Source organism: Augochlora pura, chromosome 3, assembly GCF_028453695.1.
Source record: "Augochlora pura isolate Apur16 chromosome 3, APUR_v2.2.1, whole genome shotgun sequence".
NCBI classification, from domain to species: domain Eukaryota; kingdom Metazoa; phylum Arthropoda; class Insecta; order Hymenoptera; family Halictidae; genus Augochlora; species Augochlora pura.
The window spans coordinates 24735047-24752447 of NC_135774.1; the positions used below are offsets into that span (position 1 = coordinate 24735047).

The 17401-nt window shown below is 47.7% G+C and overlaps 1 protein-coding gene and 1 long non-coding RNA gene across 3 annotated transcripts; one reads left to right on the forward strand and one right to left on the reverse strand.

The window, feature by feature from the left end:
- Positions 1-389: 389 nt before the first annotated feature.
- LOC144467880 (uncharacterized) lies at positions 390-16898 on the forward strand. The gene is made up of 5 exons (XM_078176864.1): positions 390-562; positions 1116-1660; positions 3800-4119; positions 6728-7042; positions 14453-16898. Exons 1-5 carry the CDS (start codon positions 390-392, stop codon positions 14915-14917), a joined length of 1818 nt encoding a protein of 605 aa, XP_078032990.1. The 3' UTR covers positions 14918-16898.
- Positions 5826-7813, reverse strand: LOC144467881 (uncharacterized). Of its 2 annotated transcripts, XR_013493739.1 has the most exons (4): positions 7574-7813; positions 6711-6991; positions 6576-6631; positions 5826-6461 (listed from the first exon to the last, which is right to left on the reverse strand). It is a non-coding gene; the product is annotated as an uncharacterized LOC144467881 (long non-coding RNA). The 2 variants fall into 2 exon arrangements; XR_013493738.1 differs by having other exon boundaries at positions 5826-6631; positions 7574-7811.
- Positions 16899-17401: the final 503 nt, after the last annotated feature.

Below are 17401 nucleotides of genomic sequence, written 5' to 3' on the forward strand. Positions count from 1 at the left end.
GATTCATCGGTTGCCTGGTTGAGCGAGCGGTTCGCGCTTCGATCGGAAGCGAGTGTGAGCTTAGAGAACTCGTAGGAGGAGCAGTATTAGAAAGAGGAGGCGAAGGAGGAAGTGAAGGAGGAGGTGGAGGCCTCGAAGGAGTTCGAGCATGTGAGAGACGGGTCGCGGCTCGAGCGACCCGAAGACAAAGAAGCGCCGCGTCGGAGGGGGCCCGTCGATCGGCGGATGAATTGAATAGTCGGGAGCGGAGTCAGAGAGGAGAGTCGGAGCGGAGTCGGAGCGGAGTCGGTGCGGCGGAGTCGAGGGAGAGATATCATCCTGCGAGGGTGATTCCGGTGTCCCAGGCGTAGATAGGAACAGATACGGGAATAAGTGGCAGCGGAGCCAAGATGAGCAGACGAACCGTGCCGCCGGCTGGGCTGAACTCCTGCGAGAGGATCAGACCGGAACGACCGAGGAACCCTATCCAGAGACTCGTCTGGGGTCCCGGCTCCCAATTCCAGGTCGGGCAAACCGGCTTGCCCGAGGACGAGGGCTCGAATCCACGGATGGCTCTCAGAAGGTACGTGTCCTCCTCCGGTTCGATTCCGTTCCTCCCCGTGTGTACCCCCTTGTAATCGCGATCGATTCGGTTCGCCGTCCGTTTACCGGTCGAACGGACGGGAATTGCGAGAACGGCGAGCTCGTCTATTCAAACGGCTGCTCGAGTATGCGCATAATCGACAGGTTGTTTCGCGTTTACGATATTATCGCTCGTCGAACCGCGGCGCCTGGTCGAACGAGGGTTTCGATCGGGAGTTATTTGTCTGCTCGAGAGACGCCCACGGTCTCGGAAGCTCGGGATAATTTGCTCGCTGTCCGTCGAGACGATACATCGAAACGATACGTCTTGCTCCCTTCCGCGCCGTCTTGGCGTAGCCGTGCGATCGCGTGGCAATCGTCGGACGGTCTCTCCGGCGGAGGAACCGATCGCTTGCGACCGGGATGGGATCAAAAGCGTGTTAACTGTTAAATGGCTAGGGGGATGGAACGGGGTCTTGGTCGGGTCGAGTAAACGGAGAGTTCTCGAGAGGGACAACGGGCCAGCTTAATACGATCGCGTTTCCTTTGAACAGCCTGCTGCGATTGTACGAGGGAAGACAATACCGGCAGGCGGCCAGTTTCCTCGCGAAGCTGCCGCACTACACTCTGAAAGCCACCCTGCCGGACATTCCCGTGGACCTGTTGATCGAAACGCTGCCGCACAGTCTGGCACTGTTGGAGGCGCTTTACACGAGGCTGGCCGAGCTAAACGTCAGCGACGCGAAGGTCCTGAGAGTCGAGCAGGTGCTATGGAAGATCGTGCACCTGATCTCCACCAGCCAGGATCACTTCCGTCTGAGGATCTGGTGCAAGCTGTTGGTGGCGGTCGGCAGATTGGCGCCTAACGCGAGGAGCACGTTGGTCGCTAGGAAAAGGGCGTTGGAGAGGGCGGTGGAGGGCCTCGGTCGACACGGTCTCGTGCCATCGGCGCAGCACTGCAACCCGGAGACCGGGGCCGCGTCGAATCTGCTTCCGCTTCCGGTGGCGCTGAAAGAGGTGCTCGAGACCAGGATCGACGCGTACAAGCTGGCCGTGCATAAGATCGAGAGCTTCGGCAAGCACGCCAGAACGCACAAAGGTAAGATCACGCGATGATCCGTGGACTATGGACTAGAGAAAAGTCTTGTCGGGTCCGAGAGCGGGATTTCGCTGGATTTCTCCGGGCGTCGGGGAAACGCCCGTCGTGGAATTTCCATGGGAAGCGAAAACGTCGCGGACGATCACGCGAGAGAAAGTCGCGGGATATTCGATCGGATGTGCCGCTCCCGATCCGATTACCACCGTCGTCGCCGGCTGTCTGAAATGACACGCGATCGCGTTCCTCGAGTGTCATCCTGTCGTATTTGCCGTCCCGTCGTCTCTCCACCGGCAGTTCCACTTACCGAGATCTCGGGGATCCGGTCTCGAGGCGCCGGGAAACGGGCAAAAACGACGGAGCCGTGCAGGATCGGAGAGAAAGATGCCGGCGGGATCGAGCGCCCCGCGGATTCTTTGTCCCGGTGAACTTTTGTCCGGCATTGTCGCGCGTTCGGAACCGGTGCGAGAGGTGCTTGCACACCTTGTTAGCATTGCCGGGTCGAACAAGGACCTGGAGGGATGGGATCAAGTTTAATGTATACTGACAGACAGGTCAATTACAATAAGCAAGTTTCATCTCTATCACTGTTTTATTTAATGGACTTGATTGAGAAACCGTCGGCACTTTTGTTTAATATATTAGGTCGTTCGGAAAGTCGTTTCGTTTTTTTCTTGGTGGAAATGAAACACAATAGATTACTAAACAAAAACTATTGCAAAGAATCGAACAAAATTTTTAGGCTTAAAAATTTTATTACTTCAMGACTTACTRTATCASTTGTCCAAATATATAATGATTATGCAGCTTAAGCGTGAAGTTGGCTGTGAAAAAATTAAGTCTTTTCTTGGGAAAAACGAAATTACTTTCCGAACAACCSAATAGTTTATTATAATATRAAGTGCAAATATATATCGCTATGTATCTTGCTGTGCATATGCTCGACTACTGACTGACTCGCCTTTGTTCCAGTCACATGCACCACAGTGCTCTAATCCATACAGTAGAGCACCACTGTAGTGACATATATGACGTGCAAATTCAATCACAGCAATGACAAAATATTCATCATTTGCAACAATCACTATCCAAATGCGATCAGATAATGCGTCAACGATTATACTTAAAAAATGTATTCGTTCTATACAAATTGATATTGAACCCTGAGATGAGTACTTTCAGGTTTCAGAAAGGTACTTAAACGTACTCAAATCTTGAAAATAAGAATCCTGTAATAGTTTTCTTCGCCAAGATACTTGCAGAGGACAAGGACCTATCTCGAAGAGATTCGAGTATGTTTCAAAGTAATTTTTAGAGAATCGAATCTATCTCGTATAGACTTGAGTACATATACTTTATTTATTTATTGAATATAAACGGGAAGTTGCCGATAAATTAAAAAATTACAGATAAGACAACGGCGGTTCCTTGAATACGCTCGATCCCATCTCTACCAACAATGTCAACGTGTTGGGATGTCACGGTCGACGTCCGACCGGCCGTAGGTCGTCGGAACGTCGGATTTTAACGCGGGCCCGCTCGCAGCGGCTGCATCGGACGCGTTACATTTCTGGCAACGAGTCACGGGACACGTTGCGGCAGATTTACACGGGAAACGCGGCTCGCCTGACCCGCTTTCGATCCGTCAGCCGGCACGCACCGTGCGCTTAACAGGCTTCAAAACGCTTCGGAGCCGCGCGCGAGCCAATCTAAAGGAAAATGAAATCGTTGTCGACGGTTCCGTCTCTTCGACAGCAGCAAACGGCGAACGGGTCCGCTCGCAAAAATGTGTGCCGGCGAGAGCACCGGCGTTTATTCGAATTGATTGCCGGATGATTACCGGCGCCGAATTTGTCGCGATTCGCGATTGATTTGCTGGCGAATTGCGGGATAATTGGACCGGGGTCCGTCGCGTCGCCGGATTACTGCGCGTGGATTAAAAGAGAATGGAGCGCGGCGCAGGGAGGGGACGCGCGCGGTTCGCTCTCCGTTTCGCTACGGCCGCTGGAATTATCGCGAACCAATCGGGCCGAGCGGAAATTGCCGATTTCTAGGCACGGATCGGGCGCGACGACGTAGGTACCGAAAGCGGCACGAAATCGGATGAAAGGGAAGTGAACAACGGGGCTTTGTGTTCCGCAGCGGACCACGGCGTGCAGGCGGCCTCGCATCAGCGGCAACTTTCCCTGAAGTACAGCGAGATCCAGCAACGGCTGATCGATAATCAGAGCCTGCTGAACACGTTGGAGAAAGTCGGCGACCCGAGCTGCTTAGAAAGTCTCCTGTCGGAGCTGAAGCGCAGGGTCGAGCAGGACAAGGAGGCGCTCAGACAATGGACGGCCTTGAGGAATTCGACGCTCGCCGGGGACACGAAGAACCCGCCGCTGGCCGCCAGGCTGTTGCAGTTCTCCAGGGGGTGCGAGCTCGCTCTCCAGCTGATGACGCAGAACACCAATTCGCAGGTAATCGATCCCCTCGTTCTCGTTGTCTCTCGCCGCGCCGCGCCAAAATCGGTCGACGGAACCGTGGAACGTGGAGAACTCGCGCGGCGCCCGTTGGAACGCGTAATTGCTTCGAGAGAGGCAAGGACCCTCCAACCACTCGGACTCCTCCGTCCGTTTTCCGTGTTCGCCGACTGCTGCGAAAGTAGTTGAGCACGACGTTTGATCATCCGGCGTAACCTCAGCGACATCGAGTCTCCCCGGTTCGCGGAGACCACGCCTTCTCTGTTCCATTTTCCAGCTGCCTGGTGTTGCAGTGCTGTTAGCCGTCGGCGTATACCTTCGCCGCAAATCCCTGGCGGTTTTCCGGCGGATCTTAACCCGACGGACTTCCCGGGTTTCGTTCGCGTCGAATCACCGGGCCCCGTGTCCGGTACAATCCTGCGGAGCTATCGATCGCGAGTCCGGATCGTACCGAATCGCACGAAATTGTTGTAAATCGTTGCGCGAGATCCCTCGCGGCTCTATCGCGGGCGAGGAGCCTACGCGCGCTTAAAATTTTGATAGAACAATTTGCGGCCGGGTGTGTCCGTTCGACTCGGCGATCGAAATGACCGCACGCGGGTAATCGTTGGTCTGCGCCCGACGCGGCGTTTCCAATTAATAAATATTTCGACGGAAATTCGAACGGACGCGTGTCCGGAGCCATCGACGCGGCGGTATGAAATTGCGCGGCCGTTTCCCGCTGATTCGCCCTGTCAATTAATTATCAAGCGGTCGTCGACCGTTCCTTCCTTCGACGTTTTTCAATCGCGACTCTGTCGTTTCCATTTGCCGGCGAATTCCTTGTCTCACCCCCTCTCTCTCTCTCTCTCTTCTTCGCCTTGACTCTGCCGTTCTCTCGGCCGTTGGCGGCACTCGGGGATGGAGGAAGGGCAAGTCCTCGAGAGACAAGAGTGTCGCGAGAAATTCCAAGAAGTTTGTTCCAGTCGATTCCGGGCCGAACGAGCGGAAGATTCGATTCCTGTTCCCGGCGGCGGGGAAGCTGAAACTTTCCCTCCCGGCCGTGGAAACGCTTTAATGCCGTTCCATGGAAAGAACGGAAGGGCGCGGAGGGGAAACGGGGTCGCGCCGTCCCCGACGATTGTTGATTAAAAACGGCGTCGATTCGACAGCGCCGCTGCACACACCGCGTCTCCGTAATTAATCGGATTTTACGAGGGAAACCACTTTTACTTCCCGGGGCCGAATCCTGCGTTTCGGTTCTACTCGACACCGATGATCGACGACCGGCCTCGCCGTCTCCTGCTCGTTCCCTCGACTCGTAAATCGTCGTCGGGTTCGAAGAAACGACGTTAACGACTCGCCCGGTTCCACGGCCGAATTTCGAAAGCCGTGCGAACGGATTTAAGACGCTCCCACCGGTATACGCGCGGCCTGCTCGCGATCTCCGGTTGATTTACAGAGGAAAGAAACTTCTCTTAATTTTAACACAATCATTCGAATTGTTCGACGAATTGGTAATTCGCGAAAGTTGCCACGGCGAACCGTATGAAACCCCCTTGTCCTCGAGTAACGACTCCGAGACGGCATTAAAGCGGTGCCGTTGGCTCGTCCGGAAAGTTGCCCAGCGTTCTTTCGCCAGTGAATGAAAGACGATTTCTTAATGGCTAGAGTGGAAGGAATCGAAAGGAGAAACCTTTTGACATTTTTCTGGTGGCTTTGAAATCTTACGGGTATCGTAGAGGCGCTGAGTTTCTTAGTCGGAAATTATTGAATCGAGGTACTTATTTAACCCCTTGACATATCGTTTTCATTGGACTCACAACTAAAAGTCCTTTCCATTGCAATAATTTCAATAATTTGCGATGTAAATCGTGTGTCTCTATTTACTGAAATGTTCAAATATTGACGACAGAAAATCAGAATTTTATTCACGCTAAAATCACAACGAGAATCGTGTTTCTTGACAATTATAATGATTCCGTCACATAATTACGTTAAAATCTGTCGATAATATTAATTAATTATATATCATCATATTCCACATTTGTGTAATTTAATTAAAAAAAAAAAAATATATATATATTCCGTATTCTGCATATCGCGTTCCACATTCCACGTTTCACATTGCATATTTCACATTTCACATTTCACATTGCACATGCAACATTCAACATTCAACATTCCACATTTTGCATTTAATATTGCGCATTCCGTACTGAAAATTCCACATTCCGCATTCCTGATTCCGGATAAAAAATTCCACATTCCGTATTCTGCACTAAAAATTCCGCAACAAAAATATAGCTTCAAAAATTCCGCATCCAAAATTCCGAACAAAAAATTCCGCATTCCGCGCCCTAAAACATGGGAATTTTTTAAGAAATTAAACACGGACTAGTTATACATAAAAAATTTACATTAAATTAAGCATGAATTACGTGATATCTCATTTTTTTCAATATTGGACTAACATCACTTTCAAAATAAACGGTCCATATATATATAAATGTTGCTAGATTTTTTCATCCTGCAATAAAAGAAACGTATATGAATGGCCGGTCGTTTAAAGTGTCGACAGAATGTGCGAAAAGTCGACGTAACCGTACGGTATGCTTGCTGCCAGGTATTCCATTTGGACGAGAATCTGGCGGACGACTACGAGGAAGAATCCAGCAGCAGCGCGGGCTATCACACGGACGAGAGCTGCAGCCCAACCCCGGAACCGGTAGTTAGGATCAGCTGCGAGCTTCTCAGGCCCGAGAAGAATTTTTCCAGCGCCGTAACTTCCGGCGGCGACGTGACCGCCGAACGACTGGCCGAGAGCTACGCCGCCCTCTACAGCCAGGCCCATTTGCATACCTTGGATGCTCTGGATGCGCTGGAACCCCTGAAGGATGCGCCCGACTTAAAAGCCAAGATCCTCTACTCGGTGGTCGTGGTAAGTGCCGGAATATAATCCGCCCTTAATCCTTTAACCGGATCGTTTTCCGGGCGTTCCAGTTCTTTAACTGGCAACGTATTAACATATTTCCGCGGGGCTCGCGACTATACAATAGCCGAGCCTTGTAATCCCGACTACGGTAGCACCGAGCTCGATGAACTTCTTTTTTAACCCCTTGCCGCATTTTGACGAGATTTCTAGAATATCTTTTCTATTAATATCTTATTAACACTTTAGCGACCGGGGATTTGACCGTAAAAATTTGGCTCAATGTTACAGTTTCGTTTCTATTTTGATATTATTAATTTTATTAATCGCGAAAAATATTTGATATTTAAAAAATTATACAATAATACCGAAGCTTACGGTAGTACAATCTAAAACATTTATCTCAATAATAGATATTAAATCATTAGTTACCATGACAAACGATTCACAGGTTATGTCAGGTTATACGGCGTAGAAAGCCGATTAATAGGCTACCAGTCGGTAAAGTGATAAGTATAAATGTTAATCCAGTCTTTTAACCTTTTTGCTACGATGATTCAGTCCGTCGTTGCGCCAGTCCTGAACAGGACCTCCCGCTTTCGATTTTCTATCCCTTCGTTTCGATTTTCTATCCCATTATGGCATGTAACACAGTAATAATCGAAAAATGCAGGTATGACAAATATAATTTGAGTGGTGTGTCGTTTATTTGTTTCGTTAAAAGATTCACGCATCAGTCGCGAGGGGCGCTGCTATCCAAAAATTAGGCCGTGATTTTACCGGTATGTCGGATGTATCCGTCGTTCGGCTCCGCGAGTTTCCATGTGGATGACAGTTCGGTGCGAAAGGGTTAAGCCGGAATAAAATTCTGTCCTCTTGTCATCGGTATTTAATCATTTAAGTAAACGTAGACAAATGCAATAAATATTTTTTCTTTTCCTTCTAAGAAATTATTACAGTAGAAAAAGTGCTCGTCCTTGTAATTATGAAGAAAATAGTACGGCAAGGGCTTAAACGACGATCCTAAAAAGAACGATCGGAGCAGATGATTCGATTCCGGGGCGACCTGTCGCGGAGCTTTTCGTGCAGCGTTCCGCGTCTACGAATATCGAGGGACGAACTCGATTGCCATTTTATTGCGCTCTTTCCGACGGTGTCCGCGGGGATAAACGGAAAAAAGAACGGCGGCGTTGGGAAAACGAAAAAGACAAGCGGACCGAAGGCCGACCATTGAACTGATTTCACTGCAATTGATGGCACGTGTGCGTCGCGACGACCGCTGTCATTCGCGTGTCGCGCGCCGATCCCCGCTCTTTCTCTATTTTTGCCGCGATTCGTTGCCGGAACGGCCGCTTTTGTCTCGCGACGAAATTCTGCGTGAAACGGCAACGACGCGCCGACAATATTCCGCTGAAAGATGTCGCGGGAAGATCCACCGGTGACAGACAAAGCTAACGAATGGACGCCCGTCCGTCCGCTTTGCATCTGTCGAAAACCTCTGTCCTGGATCTGTGTCGCGAATTCAATACGCGGTCCAAATCGGTGTTATTTTATTTAGTCTAAATTATATATTTATACGTGGTATCTAATTATAATATAAAAATCAAACAAAAAATGTCATACTTCAAATATGATTATTTTGTTCCGTTCAACTTATAGATGATTTTCAAATTTGTTCACTTGATGAGAAGAAACGAAACACAGGATACGTACCGTCTGCTATAAACAATATTGACTGATATTGATAAAATAACATTAAACTGTCAAACGCAGTTGATGTACATTCTTGGATCGTGGTGGTTAATAGGTTAAGAACACGTGTACCTGTGACTTACTTCACATCTATTTAGTTATACGTACAGTTTAGTTATATGTACATATAGTTTGGTTATACGTACCATACATATTGCAAAACAAATTCGCGCCACGAGAAAATAAATTATGCAGGGAGCGGGATGGATGGCACTAACGGACGGAATTAACACACATGAATTAGTACATGTGTATTGAAACATACGCGAAATAATCCACGGGTGCTCGTGACATTATTATGACGCATACTGAACTACAGTAAATTCTCTGCAGTTCTTTCTCAGCTTTTAAACGACAATGGACAATTTTTTAAACAAAACTGGACCTTGACAATTATTCGATACCTCGCTTTTATAATTGTTGACAAATGACAACCATAAAAACGATCCGCAGGCTCGAATAATCGTAATTCTTCCTCCTAAATTGTCTACTCTGATTTACAAGCTGAGAGAAAATTGGAGAGAATTTGCTGTACGTGTAGGCCACGTGCACGCGTGTACACGTATGCTTTGAAAACACATTCAAAGCTATACATACATACATATAGCGCATATAGTTTCTTTGTTTATTCGACAATCCATGTTATCGATTATGCAACACAATATCATTTCGGTGTCCTGTTACACTCCTTTTTTGGCTCGTCACGGTTTATCCAATTTTTCATGCTCGTGTAATCGGAGCTCGTATTTTGGCCCCACGATATAGTCTTCCAGTTTGTAAATCGGCCCCGATTTCCCCTTTTTTTGCGGGAGAACGGTCAATATCGCCGGGCAATCGAAATTCCGGAGAACCGTCGAACGTACGAATTTGTTCGGAAAAGTAGACCGGATGGAAGCGTAAACGGGAAGAAAAAGGGTTGAAACGGAACACATAATTTCGGTGGCGGATGATTCTTGATTTCCCGGCGGACGGCAGGAATTTTCGGCCCCGGGGCTCTCTGCCCGCTGTCCGAAATTGAGCGAACTGTGTCCGCGGACTGCGGACAAAAGCGACGAATTCGACGAAGTGAAAATTACCCGGCTAATAACTCGGGCAACGTAAGTTGGCGAAATTCATCTCTTGCGTAGCGGAGAACTTGAACTAATTTTTTCAATCAAATTTTTTTAATATCATAAATATAAAATTATTACAAATTTATTTTTCATACCTTCAATCTATTTAATAACATTAAAATAATTAATTCTCCCTAATTAAGATACTTAATTTAAAAAATTGGTTTTTACTTCAATTTATATAAAATCTTCATTTTTAAATTTTAATTATTAAAGATTAAATTATTATAATTTATATAATTTATATAATATTTAGTTTAGTTATTAATAATGTTGTCGACTGTCCGTCGTTACATTATATAAAGCAATATTCCGAAATTCAAACAGTTAGCAGCTCAAGGATGAAAGTTTACAAAAGCCTTACTTTATCGAAGAGAAAATTTATCTTAAATCGTGACACTGACCAATTTTGAAAATTTATCTTGTTTGCAATATACTAGAACAAATTGAGTTTGACTAGGTTGTTTCAGTTTTCAATTTTAACTTTCTAGTTTCGGTTTAACACTAGAATTACCGAGTCGTAAGCGTGGATAATATATATTTCTCTACAACAATAACGAGGTTGGATGTGTTTAAACTTGCGATGATTTCCATTGTAATATTCGCTTGAATGAAGAAGTTCGTGCAAACATTTCCAACAAAAGCATTTCCATATTATTAATATTGTAAAATACAAGATCATTGAACCGGTCATTTTGACTGGCTTTGGCAGTTCTAGTGTTATAATCCCTTGCACACTACGATTTCTTTCACAATTAATGAAAGAAATTAATGGTTAACTCCTTGCACTATTATTCCTTTCATGTTGCGTTGATTAGCACTTATTTGTCCTTAATATTTTCCTTAATAGAACCAGATAATTCTTGTTTATTGTATTGCCTTCATTTATTTCTGTTTCTAGACTTTGATAATAGAAGAAAATAATTATATTCATATTTAGTAGAGCTTGCGTGGAATCTCCATCACGAGCCTGACTCGTTATTATAGTGAAAGGGGTTAACTAAGTTAATTAAAAATTTTTTTACGCTGGCAATATAATTACCGAATAAATTTCCACGCGAGGCAGATAATTTATATTTATCGTATGCCGACTGGTAGCTCGACGTTTAAATATTAATAATAGAAAGGTAGAGTTTTATTTCGACTCGAAACTCGAGAATAACATCCATATTTAGTATATCACGTTCCAGATATTCGGAACGAGGCTGACAGGAGTTAATTAACACGTTCGCGGACGCTAAAAAAACAGGAATGAAATGAAAATGTTCAGTGAACCGATTAGCCGTTCCATTAAAGCACGCAAATATTTCGAAAAATACACGCTATTAATAGAATCGAATGCATGATAATTGGGTCTTATGAATTTTAATGTAGTAGCATCCATGTCATTTTGTGTCATAATGAAAATGAATACTATATCATTCATGACAGCGAACGTGTTAATGAAATTGCTTTGACATTGCGGGAATTATAGCGGTTGATTGTCGCCACAGAACGCGTTGAAAATATTAGGTTGGGGAGAAAGAAATCCATTATTTTAAATGAATGGACCAAACAAAAAAACAGAGAAAGAATTTTTGTAGTGCGATATGTCACCTTTCCGACGAGCATAAATCTGAAATTATTTGATGGATACATTAACAGATATCGATCGCTACAGCAGTTTACCGAAAAAAAATGGATTTCTTTTTCCCCAACCTAATATTAAAATATTGAAAAATGTTCATCGAAAATTGTATGTTCGGTCCAGCTGTAACGATATCGTTGATCTCAATGGCGATAGAAAGATGCCCGACGCGACTAAGTCGCGTCCCGTCGCTGCTCCTCGCGCCGCCAATTAATCCGCGGAGTTAATCGGAAGAGACCGAGCACAATAGAATCGCGAGTTCGCGAACCCGAGCGCTCGGGAACTCGCTAATACCTAACTGTTGTCGGTCTATACCGTTGCCGTGTTGCCGGCTCTTGTTTCGCACTCTGCTCGCTCCATTATCGGCCTTGTTTTCTCCCGCGATCGCGTTTCTAGACCGACAAATTTATACGCGAAGCCGACCGGACAAGAGTAACACCGATCGACTCGACGGCGCGGCGGCGTTTTCGTCGATAAACTGGGGGGGGGGGGGGGGGAGGCGGCGGAGGGAGGGAGCAACGAGCCGTGAAAAAGATTCGATTGTTCGCGATGGTTGGAGGCAGGTCACGGATAAACGGGACGAAACGAAACGAAACGGTTCGGCCGGCCGAACGGAGAACGGACGAGGAAAGACGGAGAGGACGGAGTCGCTTTCGTCGTCGTGGGTATTTATTTTAGTTCATCGATTTCCCGGGCGCACGCCGCGATGTGTGGAAAGCCAGCAGCTAGCGCAGCCTGTATGTATGCAAAGTAATAGCCTCAGGCTGACGGACTAGCGCCTCTGCCACTTGCCGGGTACACTCGATCGCAAAAGTGTCCCCTCGGCACACCGCCCCTCCTCGCGACGACGACGGCTTTGACGTTAATGGTCGATCGATCGGACGGGAGAGACAAGGTGCGTGTGGTGGTAGTGGTGGCAAAAATAATCTTCGCCTGTACGCGTGCATCGGCGACGAGCAAAGGGATCAACCGTGTCGTGTACCAGCGCGGCCGGAGTCCGAGGCGAAATTCTCGGAGAACACGCGATCAAAGATTGCCGGATTAAGCCGGCGATATTCGGCCAGCCTGCGTCGCGGATTCGAACGGGAAAACGGCGAACCCGTCGACGAAGGGAATCGAAAGAATCGTGGCCCTTGTGTCAATGACCGGACACCTTTCCCGCGCATTTTCATCAAAATATGCTTTGTTCTTGGCAAAATATCTTTAATATCCGTCTAGATCGTCGCTACTTGGCACATTTCTTATCGGCACGTGTTTCTAATGCAAAATTTTGTTATCAGAAAAGCGCTAAAATTAAACGATAAAGTTTACATCAGTGGACATCGTTTGCCCGGAGCGATCCAACGCGATCTCGCACGCTTCTCGCAAACGAACGCGACGCCGCTGAGAAATCCGCGACAATTAGCGAAACCGCAAAGCCTGGTTCGTTAACTCGTCAACGGCGCTCGAGATACATCGAGCGTTCCTTATCGGGGAACCTTGACCGATCTCTCGAGCGTGCAGGAAATTGAGAGCCTTATCGCCGGCGGCCAAGTCCCGCGTAGAGACATTGAAACAGCTCGCGGTTTCGTGCAACAAAGCGGAAGTCGAATCCGGCCGGGGAGCGTCGACTCGCCGCTCGTAACGTAACGCAGGCGTCGCTTTTCCGGCTAGAGGAGCACGATTGTTTTCGAAACAGGATTTTGAAGCTCGACTGCTTTGTTCGCGAATAATAATTGAACGCTTGCGCCGAGGTGTCGCCGTTCCAACGGGGCAACGCACTATGGTAGAGAAGCCCGAAATCATGGTCAAAATATAAAACTGTGACGGATTTAATTAAAAATTTGTGTATGTATATTTTCGGCAGTTCCGATTACGAATCTATATTTCAAAATTCCAAAAACAAAATGGCGGATCCAATATGGCGGATGGGTTGTTGAAAAGATGATACGATGTTCCCAAAAATTGGTGCATGTATATTTTCGGGAGTTCTGATTACGAATCTAAATTTCAAAATTCCAAAAACAAAATGGCGGAACTTCCACCAAAAGTTACAAGCTTCAGAATATGCACTTCGTACTGTCGTTCACACTCACGAGTAACGACTGCCCAAGAAACTCGAAGTTCGCGGTGAAATTGCCGTTCAGGTATATAAGTATGGATCATTTGGTTCTTCCCATCATACGGAGTCCCATGATTTCGGACTTCTCTACCACTGTGCAACGGCGCGGCGGAACGCGGCGACCATGGGCGATACCGCGCGTCCGGAACTGGGTATAATTGCGTGCCGGTCGAGGCGTCGCGTTAAAAAACCGCCCGCGGGCCGTCGTTCGAGCGTTAATCAAACGACAGGCTCGTTAAAAAACTATGCGGCGGACGCGTTCCCGCCGGGGGTTCGGTTTTAATTGAAGACGAAATCGCGAAATCGATCGCGTATAGCGGATTTGTCCGAGCGAGATCCGGCTCCCCCCCGGCCAGATCCGTCGGTCGAAAAGTCCGCCCCCGATACGCCGTATTCCGCTTCGGAGTGCGGAATCCTTGCGAAACGATGCCGTAAAAACCGTGTGTCAAAGCGGAATCCATTTTCCGTTGCTGAATAAATCATAGGATTATGAAAGCGGATCCCGGGGCGGCTCTCTTCCAGGTGGATTTTCGTTCGCGTCTCTCCCGCGTCGAGAGAAAGGAAAAAGGTCCCGGGTCGTCTCGAACAAGCCGGCCTCCTCCCCGCGCCCCTTTTGCTACGTGTTCCACGAGCCTGTCTCCGATGGCCTAAATCCTAAATTTGAAGTTGATCGTCGGCGAAGTATCGCGGGGGGAGACGGGCGAACAAGAAATTCGGGATCGATCGTCCTGGCGATTGGTCTGCGCGATTCTCTCTTCGACCGAACCCGGTCTGCCTTTATTATATATATTTTTGTTAAACTTCATGCAATTTCCTTGAACTTCCAGCTTTCGTGGCGACTGGCGGGCATGATCCAGACCTCGAGATTCGTCGAGGCGGTGAAGGTCCTCAGCGGCACCGACAACGCGGCGCAAACGGTAACGCCGGGTCTGGAGGAATGCGTGAAACGGCAGCTGGCCACTTCCGGCGCGAGAACCGGTTCCCGGGAGGTCGCCGAACAGGTGGTCAGCCAACTGGAGAGGACGCTGTACGACTTTCCGTGTCTGCGGGGATGCGACGAGGTCAAGAGATACGCCGCCGTTTGCTCCAGTTTAGCCTGGGCCTGCCTGGCGCGAACCACGCCGCTGGTCCTCGACGTGGCCCAAGCTCTGGAGTTCAGGCGACAGGTTCACGTCAGACACCATGCGTCACCGAACCCGAACGGCACCAGGATCAAGACCGTTCTGTGGCCCGGGCTCAGGGAAGGCTGCCAGGGTCCTTGTCTTCATCGCGCGATCGTCCTCACGTCTTAACCCCTTGCACTATAGTAACGAGTCAGACTCGTGTGAAACATTCCATGTACGGACCCTACTGAATATTAATATTATTAATTTCTTCTAGATCGAAATCAAATGAAATATTTCTATTATCAAAGTCTAGAAATTGAAGTAAATAAAGACAATGCGAGAAACAAAAATTGTCTGGTCCTATTAACACTTTCACAGCCGCATGTTTGCGCAGTGAAATGTCGCTAGGGGCCGGCAATATTTTTGAAGAAACACTTTGCCGTCCGCACTATTTGTAAACATTACTTCGTTTGAAAAGAACTTTACGTAAATCCATGAAATAATTCAACATCATTATACAATATTTATTCCTTCGTGTGATAATTATTAAAACGTACAAATATAAAACAACGTTATAAACGTGAATGTTACCGACAAATAACGACTGGTATACCAATGACACCACATGAGTGTCACCGGCAAACAACGTCTGGCCTGCCGATGACACCATGTTGGTGTCAACGGTTGTGAAAGTGTTAAGGAAAATATTAGGAACAAACAAGTGCTAATCAATGCAATTCAGACTTGTCTCGTTGCTCGAAGACAGGGCTCGGAATTAAGTGCACGTAACGCGGCGATGGTGTCAATGGTTAGGCTCCTGTCGCACGTTTCGTTCATTCCCAATCGCCTACATTATGCGAGCGCTGTAGCCTTTAGACGATTACACGGGTAAACGAAACGCGCGACGCAAATCAGATTGCATAGATCGGATGTCAAGACATTGCCGTGATTTCGTACACTTAATTCCGGTACATTTAATTGCTAGGAACACACCTTGACTAGGAACTTCTCCGACCTCGTGACGTAGATACACGATTAGGTTTCCATTGCGTCTTTCCGACGCGAGTCTTACAACGATACCTGAAATTAATCCGCGACATTCCGCGCAGACCTTGAAACAATGTCCATTAACACGTTCGTCGGCTAGCGCGAATCGCTCGCGTTTCTTACCGGTCCCAAATTCGGTAGTTAGAACGCATAGGATAACGTTATATTTTATACATTAAATATAAATTAACGTATAACAAATACAATAATGTATGAATTTTTAGTATTTTTATTTTGTATATTTTACATATTCCGGTGCTTATTTCATTAAATTCCTGTGCTACAAATGGCATTTTCATAAATTGAATAAATAAAATCTTGAATAAGAAGAGCGTCACCCATATTTGGTATACTTATCACCCATGGGTGACGCGGCGACGAACGTGTTAAACTACAGCTTCGATCCGTGAATCGTTTCTTTAGACTCGTTGTCAACATCTCCGGATTGCCAACGAGAACGGTTTCGTAATTGACAATCGACGTCGCGCCGCTGTTGCGAATAACGGGATCGAGCGGATCGATGATCGATGGTAAACCGACGCGACATGTGCCGGATCGTAGCGTATGGAGGACGCGGGCGACACGTCTACGCCATTGGCTGGTCCGATTACCGCGCGCGTCTAGTCGCTGTCTTGAATTTCCCAAGGGGAATCCGAATTACATTTATACTCCCGGCTTATGTAACAGAAACAGGTCGCGCGCTGTTCACCGTCCACGGATAGGGTTTTAACGTCGGGCTGGCGTGATGAGATTCTTTAAAACCGACCCGAACGAGATTTCTTTCGCGAGGTGTTCAAAGATACCGGGGGATACGTATGGAGCGAAATTAGAGCCACGCTAACGAAGAACGAACCCGGCTGTTAAACGACCTATCCGCACGATTCGATTCGATTTGATTTCCAGTTTAGAGCCAATCGTCGATTGCGGTTCAAGGAGACGCGCCGCGCTGCGACGATCGTTCGTAATTCGTTCGCGTAATATCTCGGGATCGTATCTCTTTCTGTCCCAGATTCGCCGGTGTTCGTGAAGCCAGTCGCTTGGTCCGCCGCGGCGAGCCGAAAACTTCCGTGAAACCCGTCCGAGAAACTTTTTCCGCAACAGATGCCTCCCGGGTGGTGGTCGCGAGCCAACTTTTCCGCGCCATCGCGGACGAATCGTGGAACTTTTGTATTCGACGTGCGGCCGCAGATGCCTGGAGAATATCGATACGCCGCGTCGGAGACGCAGCCGATGAAACTTCTTCGCGAATTCTCGGCACGTTCCTCGCCCAATCCCTACGCGCCCTCTTCCAACCCTTCTTGTCCTTCTCTCTCTCTCTCTCTCTCTCTCTCTCTCTCTCTCTCTATCTATCTATCTATCTCCGTCCGACTTGGCTCCGAGAGGGCTGAAACTGGCGAAAAACCGGTCGTTCCCGGAGCCCGTAGTCCCTCCAGAGCCACTTCATTGTTTTTCACGAGTGCGTCGGGAGCGCGTTCGCACTCTTTAGATCGAACGATCCGCGAGAAGGGTTCGCGGGAAACTTCCACGGTGCCTATCCCCCCTCGATGAGCCGAACCGGATGCTCTGTCCCGGAGCGGACCGAATGGCGGTGTGATCCGTGGCCCGTGACACGATATGTTTGAA

Coding starts and splice junctions, on each gene's coding strand:
- LOC144467880 (XM_078176864.1), top strand. CDS start 390: ATGAGCAGACGAACCGTGCCGCCGGCTGGGCTGAACTCCTGCGAGAGG. Junction 1,661..3,799: donor GCACGCCAGAACGCACAAAG/GTAAGATCACGC, acceptor TGTGTTCCGCAG/CGGACCACGGCGTGCAGGCG. Junction 7,043..14,452: donor TCCTCTACTCGGTGGTCGTG/GTAAGTGCCGGA, acceptor TTGAACTTCCAG/CTTTCGTGGCGACTGGCGGG.